The following is an 8755-nucleotide window of genomic DNA, read 5'->3' as shown; positions in this document are numbered from 1 at the left end:
AATGGGAAAGCATTAAAACAGATTTCTACCAATTATACTCTGTCTACTACATAAAACGAAGTCAAAGCCTATTTACAAAGAACAAATACACACTCCTCAACTAATAACCAAATCATCTATGAGTGACTGACCAAAACAAAAAGCTGGATTAAGAATTTTGATAACCTAGGTTCAAATTATGTCAACATCTTATTTTCAAATGCAGATAATTATTATCATTTAGTCATAGGGAGACTCAATGAGACTGAGTTTAAATATTTATGACCAAAAATGTTATCAGATCCAAAGATTCTAACTATGTAGTAGTTTCACCAGACTGAAAAATAAGCTTTAAAATACTTACTTTTTCCATATAAAGTTTTAGGCCCTCAGATTACTTATTCCACAGGACATGAAAAAGTGTAATTTGGTCAGGCCACATTATAAACTTACTAAAGGAAGTGAAAAAGTATGGACAGAAATGTTTTTAAAACATCTCTCTCATAATGTGAACTATTTATTCTTTTGGTACACTCTAACTTCTACAATGCTTTATTAAAGTGAGAATACCAGAGACTCCTGTCTACAGAACTAAGTTCATTAAGTCTCGCTGATGAGATTAATTTCTGATTAACCCAAGAGAGTTAAGATAAACATTTTTTAAAACTTACGCTGTGGATACGTCCCATTTGAAGAAACTATGACATACACAAAATCTCATGCTTACAAAATAGCCAAAGTAGGGAGTGATTTAGTTAATATTACAAAAAATTGTCACTTTTATAAAGTAATTCACTTTGGCATTTGTTGAAACAGTTAGGATTACAAAATTTTGATTAATGCACTTTCCATCTAGTTCATAATTTGAGCTCATCTGTGTATAAATTCAATATCTTAAGGGAAAGAAGTAAAATGGGTGTGTAGGAAGAAAAAGTCAAAACAAATAAACAAAAACCACCATAATAGTACAGGTTAATGAATGAAGAAATCAAGAGACAGTTTCATTAATTAATATATTTTCTGCATTATAGTTAACATATGTACTTTCGTGTCACCTTATTTTCTGTTAAGTGTTGATATTTTGTTATATTCAGACATGAGTACATTTCAACAGTCTTTTGCAATAAATATCATAAAATAATAGAGATTCCCATAATAAATATTCTTTACAATAAAAAAGTTTAACAGACTTTTGTCTTAAAAATAGTCAGAATTCAACTTTGTGATTTATACATAAAATATACAAAAAGCACCACAATTTGTGGTTAAGGCAATGAAAACACAGAAAAGATTAGAATTAGCTGTTAACTAACCAAGGGGCCAAAAGGACCATTAAGGAGCCAAGATCACTTTAGGCAGCATAGTTCTGTGACACCTATAGATTGATCAGCTATAAATATCAACTTCAGTTATCCAAGTGCCCTCAACGACAACAAAAATTTGGTGGAAGAGCGTGGGGTAGGGAAGAAAGGTGGCTGAGTCTTTCACAAATATGAAAGCTAAAGATGAGCAAGATACAACCAATATATCTCCAATGTGAAGATGTACATTGTAAAGCGAATCTAAAATTACATAAAAAGAAAGAAAAAAAAGAAACACCTGGCATCTCCAGGGTAAGATAATGCCAAAACTGAGGGAAGAGAACTTTGAGGGACAAACAAGGAGAGAGCAGTGGTTAAAGGAAATTTTTCTGTTATAACAAAAATATATTCCCCATGCTACTTAAGGGTCCAAAGCTAAGAAAATAGCCCTAACTGGAAATAGATTTAATACATAGCTTATTTAAGCAATTAAACAGTTGTTTCTTTAAAAACCAACTTCCCTGCTCCCACAGTACCCAATCAAAAACAGCTCTAAATCACCATAGTCTGGGTGTGGGTGTATATTCACGTATACAACTTTGGAAAAGTTGCTTGCAGAACAAAAAGGCTACACAAAAGCCCACCAGCTCTCAATACCCTCTTCTCCAGTGGATGGCAGAGGCTTTTGCCATAAGTGGGAGCCAGGTGCAGTTTCACAGTCCACTCTTACTGAAGATCATCCATAAGAGAAGACTAAAATCCATGAGTCAACTCTTGGGAACAGGGAAAGAGAAGGTAGGAAACGGGGAAAAATTCTAAAGAAAAGAAAACCAGTATCTAATAGGATCTTTTTTAAGAGCCACAACTTAAAAGCTGTAAGTTCAGGAGGTGCCATCCACCTCCAAAAATCATGATGGTTTACCCTGACCCCGGGAGGGGCAGCTCTCCAGCTTACAATAGACAGTGTTGGAGTTCTTACATCTGCACCCTGGGCGATGGATCCAGTCATAACAGCCCCTGCACAGCTTCAGGCATCCCTTAGCAGGAGGATAACAGAGTAAGCAAGGTAAAAATAAAGACATGGCTCCCATACACAGGTATCTAGAGCAGCAGTGGGACTGTGAACAGGAGCAAGGATTATCCGAGTAAGAATCCCCTTCGTCGTCATTGGAGCAGTGGTAGAAGATGCCCTTGACTAAGCACATGCAGGTTCCATATTCCACCATGCTCTCGGCAGAGCAAAGGCACTGCCGGTTACAGGCCAAACAGGATGGCAGAGTCCTGGGAGCTGTGCATTCTCCACACTTGCACTTCCCACACTGTTCGCAAATGAACTTGTGCTGTGTCAGGTCCTCTTTCAAGGAACCCTTCAAGTCATCCACAATCAGTTGCTTGGGCTGAGTCCGGATTGCCCTTTCAGACCTATGACCAGGGACTGGTCTGGTTGGTGGTGACCTTAATAACAGTCCCTGTTCAGAAGAGGCACTGCTGTTGCTCCCAGAACTGGCTGCACTTCCAGTGCTGGTCGATCTGCTCAAAATGGGGCCCCTGGCATTATTTGGGAGTCCTGCATGTCCCAGGTGGCTTGTAGGTCTATGCTCATAGTTATTATTCACATTAATTGGTATGATTTCATGAGTCCTTTCGTGCTTTTCTTGTCTTGGTGCTGTCCGAGGAGCAGGTCTTTTCACCACTGAAGGCCCTTCAGTGTATTCATTGCTGCCTCTGATGGCCTTGATCTGGTCTAAGGACAAAATAGCAGCAGGCTGAACCTCTCTCTCATAGTCTAATCTCTGACGGCTATCCAAAGAAGGCTGCTGGATCACAACTAACGAACTGCCACTGCCATGTTGATTTTGGGGATCCATGTGTAGTGATCACAAATTCTGGCAATCAGTGGAAACCTGGCATGCATCTGAAATCCTAAAAGGAAATCAAAGATGAAAAAAACAGAGAGAGAAAAAAATAAATGACAGGAAGCATTTTTTGACGGGAAAAATCCTGTGAAGTCACAAATTGCCTAAACCACCTAGTAATGATCTCCTTCACCAGAGGATTACAATGATGCTGGGATCCTGGCCAGAGTCCAATTCCAAAAAAGGCTGGGGACCACATCACAGAAGAAGAATGTAAGCAAGAGACCCCATGCCATAAAAACTGAAAGTTTTTCCAACGTTTGACAAGCAGAATCAAGAGGAAGTAATGCCTTCCTGTTTGTGAACTTAACAAATAATTAAAATGGAGTATACCTTGGTAGGGAACATTGAATATAAACAGTGGAATAGCTCTCATGTAAAGAAAGCTCAGTGTAAGCTCATCAGTGGTTTCCATAAGGGAAAATTTCTACTTTTTAAAAAATTGAAAATAGCTTTGTTGTTGTTGTCTTTTTCCTGTTTGTGTGCTATTACAGGCATTAGATTAATAATGAAAAATTAATCAAGGCATTTTAAAAAAATTGAGATTCCACATTAAAATGAAATCTCAAAATAAGGTGATTTTCAGCAGCAATCGGGACTTTAAAGCAACCCATTATTTATCTGAGATGCAAAAATGAATGTATGAGGAACACAACAGTTCTTGGTGTTTCATAGCCACTAGCGCGTGCGCGCATGCGCGCGCGCGCACACACACACACACACACACACACACACACACACGATTCAATGTATGTGAATATTGTAACCGAGAATTCACATTTGAAATCATGAAATGATTTTTTTAAAGCTCACATAAGAGCTCACTCACATAACAAGATAACTTTTATGCACAAATATGCATTAGGCCTTTAAAGCAGCATGGGGAAATCCTGGCAGTTTTAATTATCTGTATTTCCTCTAATTTAAAAATCTGTATTTAATGACAGACCTTCATTTTCAAAAGCATTGCCAACTCTGAATCAATATGCTTCTTGTAATAAAACAAGTACATTAATATTTTGATAAAAATAAACATTTGTGTTTCCATACTAATAGTAAATTATTTCTAATTTATAACGTATTCTTCATAAAACAAACTATCAAACATAAAAACGTTGCCATTTTCATTCAATGGTAAACTAGAATATTTTTCACACAAATTCCTTCTAAAGTCTACAAGTTTGATCCAATTCAAGAATGAAAAGACAAAAATGCCCATTCTCCACTACAACACTGAGCCAAAAACCACAGGTTTAACAAATAAAGCAGAATGAAGTCCATTTCCTACATTAACTAACGTCCCTAGAATATGCCTTACATGTTAACTGTTCGGAGTTATCCTTATTTTCACAACTCAGCTCTCCCAAATTTCCTCTTAACTCTACCTGCTCAGCACAGGAGGAGAAACACATTGATAAGCTGAGGGGGTTCGTCCTGGAGTCCTTAAGGGCTGTTAAAAACGTCTAATCGTTACTCCTGCACAGTATCATTGCTCCTCTCAAAGAGCTTTTTAACCCAGTGCTTTGAAAGCAAAGGATATCTCGAAGTGCTGTCAGATTCCACACGAAAAGCAAAACCGTGGAGGAGGATTTGAACAGTGTAACTCAAAACTACAGGCGCAATTCAAATTTGCATTCTAAATGATAGTTGTAATGAAGTTCAGGCAGGCTGGTAAATTAAGCTGCCAGATCAAAATTAAAAGCAATGAAAATTCACCACCTCTGATCCTAAGAAATGCCCATGTTCAAGCAGTGACAGTCCTCGATCGATCCCCAAACAAGCTCACACGCTCTCGGGCACACTGTTTTCCCCAAGAAAACAAGAATCGAAGTCGAATACCTTTTCGGACAATCCCATCACATCCTAAGGATCCCCGTGGATTTCCAACACACTTTTTGCGCAGCCCACCAAGGTTTCTGACAAATCATGAAGAGCCTTCAGAGTTAACTCGGGCGCCAAAAGCAAGCCCACGGTCCGGCTGATCATAAGCAAGCATCTGTCTATACTTTAAAGCCAGCGCTTGATTCATCGAGGGCCGGAGAGAAATAAACCCGGGGCGGCGGGGAAGCACCGCCACATTGCCAGTTACGACAGTGGAGCTGCGCCCTCTGCAATCCGCACAGAGAGGAGCGGTGAATAAATAGTTGACAGAGAGGAAGGAAAAGGAAAAAGTTATGAATGAAAACAAGTTTTCTCTCTCTCCCTCTCTCCGGCAGGAGGAGGGGAGGAGGCTGAGGTTACCATTACCTCAGGAGGGCGGACTTCCCCACTTTTAAAGTGGCAGTGCCCTCTCCCCTCCCTCGCCTTTGCACTGCCCTCAAAACAAAGTTGAAGCTGGCGTTGGCACAGCCTAACTTTGTCGAGGGGGTAACCAGCGAATCCCGGGGGTTTGCCTCCCTACACACACAAACGCGCACACATACACGGGCTCTCCCGCTCCCACAACTGAGGACCGACTCCTCTGCAGAAAGCCCTCGGGTGGCACAGGCCAAGAAGTGCCTCAGCGCCCCCCCCCCCCCACGGGTACACCCCCAAAGGCTTGAATTCATCTTTCGCGTAGAGGGTTCCTCCGAGGGGACAACCCGGGCCACCGCTCCAGGCAACTGGGGACCGTGAGACCGCAGCCGCGGAAGATAGCCCACCCCGCCACGCAGCCCCAAGCGCCCCCGGAGCCGCGGCCCCCGGGAGGCTGGGGGCGGCGGGAGGGGCCGCGCGGCTCAGGCGGCGTCCCTCCCCCCTCTCCCCCGCCCCTCCCGGAGCCCGGCCGGGGCCGCCGCTGCGCGGAGTCCGCACCTGCCGCTCGGAGCAAGTCCCGCCCGCGCAACTCCCGCCCCCGCGGGGCCGAGGGCGGCCGGCGCACACTCACCTAGGCCGAAGCGGTGGCGGGGGGCCAAGCCGTGCGACCCGGCCCAGGTCCGCGGCGGGCGGCGGCGTGCACTCGCCGCATCAACCGCGGCGGGGAGGACGAGGAGGCATCGCGGGAGCTGCGGCGAGTCGGCCTGCGGCCTCCCCCGCCCCCGCCGCCGCCGGGCAGGAGCGCTCCCCGCGGCCCCCTTCCGGCTGCGGAGGGCAGTTCTCCCGCGACTCCGCGCTGCCCGGCAAAGATCTCTCACAGCTCGCGTTCGCCGGGCGGCTCAGGAACATCCACCTCTGGGGCTTTTGTCCGGCACCCCCCTTCCAAGAACCGGTTTTAAAAAAGAATCCTCTCGGGAGGGCTCTTGGCGTCTCTCAGAAAAGCGAGCAGGGGACGGCGGAGAGAAGCGAGGGTGACCGGCCAGCTGATTGGCACGATGTGCTCAGAAGAGCGTACTTCTCGAGTTCAGATCACTCACTCCTCGCAGGGAAGGAAGGAAGGGGTGGCGGCCTCCGGACGAGTGAAAATCCACGTCACGGGCGTTCGAGACTGCGCGGCGCCTGGGACGGGGCTCGAACTGGCGTCGTCTGGCGGGTCAGGGAGCTGCGCAGGTCCCGGTGGGACTCCGGAGCATGTGCCTGCGAGGCCGAGGCCGCCGCTGCCGGGTCGGGGGATAGTGGGGATTATTATTATTATTTTTACCAGCTTTGGTTGGGGGGGGTTATGAAGGGAGCGAGGTTTGGGGGTCCTTCTCAGGGCGGGCGTCCTCCCTTGTACCCCGCACAGGCTGAGGCACTTTCCCGATCCCGCACGCTGGGCAGGTGGGGGCACAGCGTCCCCGGGAACTCCGGTGCTGGCAGGTCAGCCTCTCCCGGGCAGCGCTCACTCCCAGTCCTCCGACCTTGCGGCTCCAGGGCCGGAATCCCTGCGCCAGATGATTAGAGACAGAAACACATGAATTTCCCTTTCTTCCCTGGCACTTGGACGTGTAGCGCGCCCCGCCACCCGGGCAAAGCGTGGAGCGGGGCGGGCCGCTCACCAGCTCGCCCGCAGCCAGCTGCCATGTGCTCCCTGTTGCTGCTCCCAGTGATTGACAGGCCGGCGCACAGGCGGCGTGTCAGCATTGAACCAAGTAACATGCAGTCCTGCACGTTTTTGCCCAAGTGTTTGTGCCTCTCGAGTGCCTAGGATTTCAAACAACGTTAAAGCAACGCCTCTGCGCACTGGAAATCAATACACAGAGACGGGAAATTCAGGTTTTAAACCACTGCTTCGCTCGGGATTCGGTCGCCAACAATGCCTAAACACACACGCGTTTGGTCCACACACCGAGTGCCAGCCCCTCTTCGGCATAAACGGCCCTGTGTTTCACACATTCGATCGTTTCAGACTTTAAACTTGTTACTGTTCTGTTAAGAAAAAAAGGTGAAAGGGACCCTGCTTTTCTTTTAGCGATAGCATTTACTTTAAGAGCATTAGTTTTAGCAGTGGGAATGCTACTGGTGTTTTGAAATGCAACCAGTAATCTTAGCTCTAAAACGAGTTCAAAGAAATGTTCAGTTCCTAGGAAAAGCCAACATTTCTCACCTTATCTTTCCTAAAACGTCTACGGAATGAAAGGAAGGAAAACGGTTCTTACCTAATGCAATGATTGGAAATTGCTTTTCAGGCACATTTACAGCGACTGCAGTTGTTCCTTATCCAGGACAGGGAGCTCTGTCTGCCGCTATCGCTCTGCAAACCACTGCGTGCTTTACAGAGGGATCCCACTCCGGCTCCGCAGAATTTCAGCTACTCGCCTCCACCTCCACCTCCACTCTAGGACACGCCTCCAGTGATATCATGTGTCAATCACACGGGCTGCCCGAAAACCTGGAACAGGATTTCCTCAACTGTCGTTTCCTCTTTCGTTTATACATTTCCTTATAGACTCGTGTAATAAACATCCTCTAAATCTTCGGGATTGCCTCTAAAAATTCTGCAAATGCAGTTTATCATAAAGGAAAACATTCGAATTTAGTTATCAGTTTTTAGTTATTGATCTGAATTAAAAGGATTGGTGGACTCCACCCTTAAAGCTGACTTGGAAAAGAGTTGTGAAGAATAAAAGATGAAACAAATTGTATGCCAATCCATTACTTCTGATCAACTAGAAGGAAAACGCATATTGATACAAAAAAGATACGTACATAACGTTACAGTTCCTATTTAAAACAGTTCAGAATATGTGAAATCTCCAAGTTCAAAAGGTGGCACTCCTTACTACAAATGTAATATAAAGATGTGTCATAAAGGTGAAATTCCTGCTATAGATTTTTAAATAATTGGTTTATCTTGGCTTGTGATATAATTTCCCAAAAATCAATCACATGAAAAAATCCAAAATTTCTTCAATTTTATAATAAATTTGTATAATTCTGCAAAAAACCCCAACCTGTTTATTATTAAAAATCAACTAAAAGGCAATTAATTAAAATGAAAAAATTTACTAAGAAGTTTTATAATTCTCAACGTGATGTGTCACTGAAAAACCACTTTAATAACTAGGAAACTTGCTTTTTGCTTTCTTACATATTATGGGATTTTAGACATTTATCATCAAAATCATGTAGTTCATCTGTAGTGAGGATAATTATATGTGAAATTTAAGGTTCTATAGACACTTTTAAAAGGTACCTAAAAACTGAAAACTTTTTACTAACTAT

The 8755-nt window shown here is 44.4% G+C and overlaps 1 protein-coding gene across 3 annotated transcripts; it reads right to left on the bottom strand.

Moving 5' to 3' along the window:
- Positions 1-973: 973 nt before the first annotated feature.
- Positions 974-7827, bottom strand: SPRY1 (sprouty RTK signaling antagonist 1). 3 transcript variants are annotated; one of them, XM_069492918.1, is made up of 2 exons: positions 7690-7827; positions 974-3203 (listed from the first exon to the last, which is right to left on the bottom strand). In XM_069492918.1, exon 2 carries the CDS (start codon positions 3146-3148, stop codon positions 2189-2191), a length of 960 nt encoding a protein of 319 aa, XP_069349019.1. In that variant the 5' UTR covers positions 3149-3203; positions 7690-7827; the 3' UTR covers positions 974-2188. The 3 variants fall into 3 exon arrangements, with proteins under 3 accessions (XP_069349019.1, XP_069349017.1, XP_069349018.1); XM_069492916.1 differs by lacking the exon at positions 7690-7827 and adding an exon at positions 6063-6126; XM_069492917.1 differs by lacking the exon at positions 7690-7827 and adding an exon at positions 5036-5403.
- Positions 7828-8755: the final 928 nt, after the last annotated feature.

The sequence above is a fragment of the Eulemur rufifrons genome, chromosome 18 (assembly GCF_041146395.1).
Source record: "Eulemur rufifrons isolate Redbay chromosome 18, OSU_ERuf_1, whole genome shotgun sequence".
NCBI classification, from domain to species: domain Eukaryota; kingdom Metazoa; phylum Chordata; class Mammalia; order Primates; family Lemuridae; genus Eulemur; species Eulemur rufifrons.
Note: the sequence above shows the minus strand (reverse complement) of the source record. Positions and strands in the feature narration are given on the sequence as shown.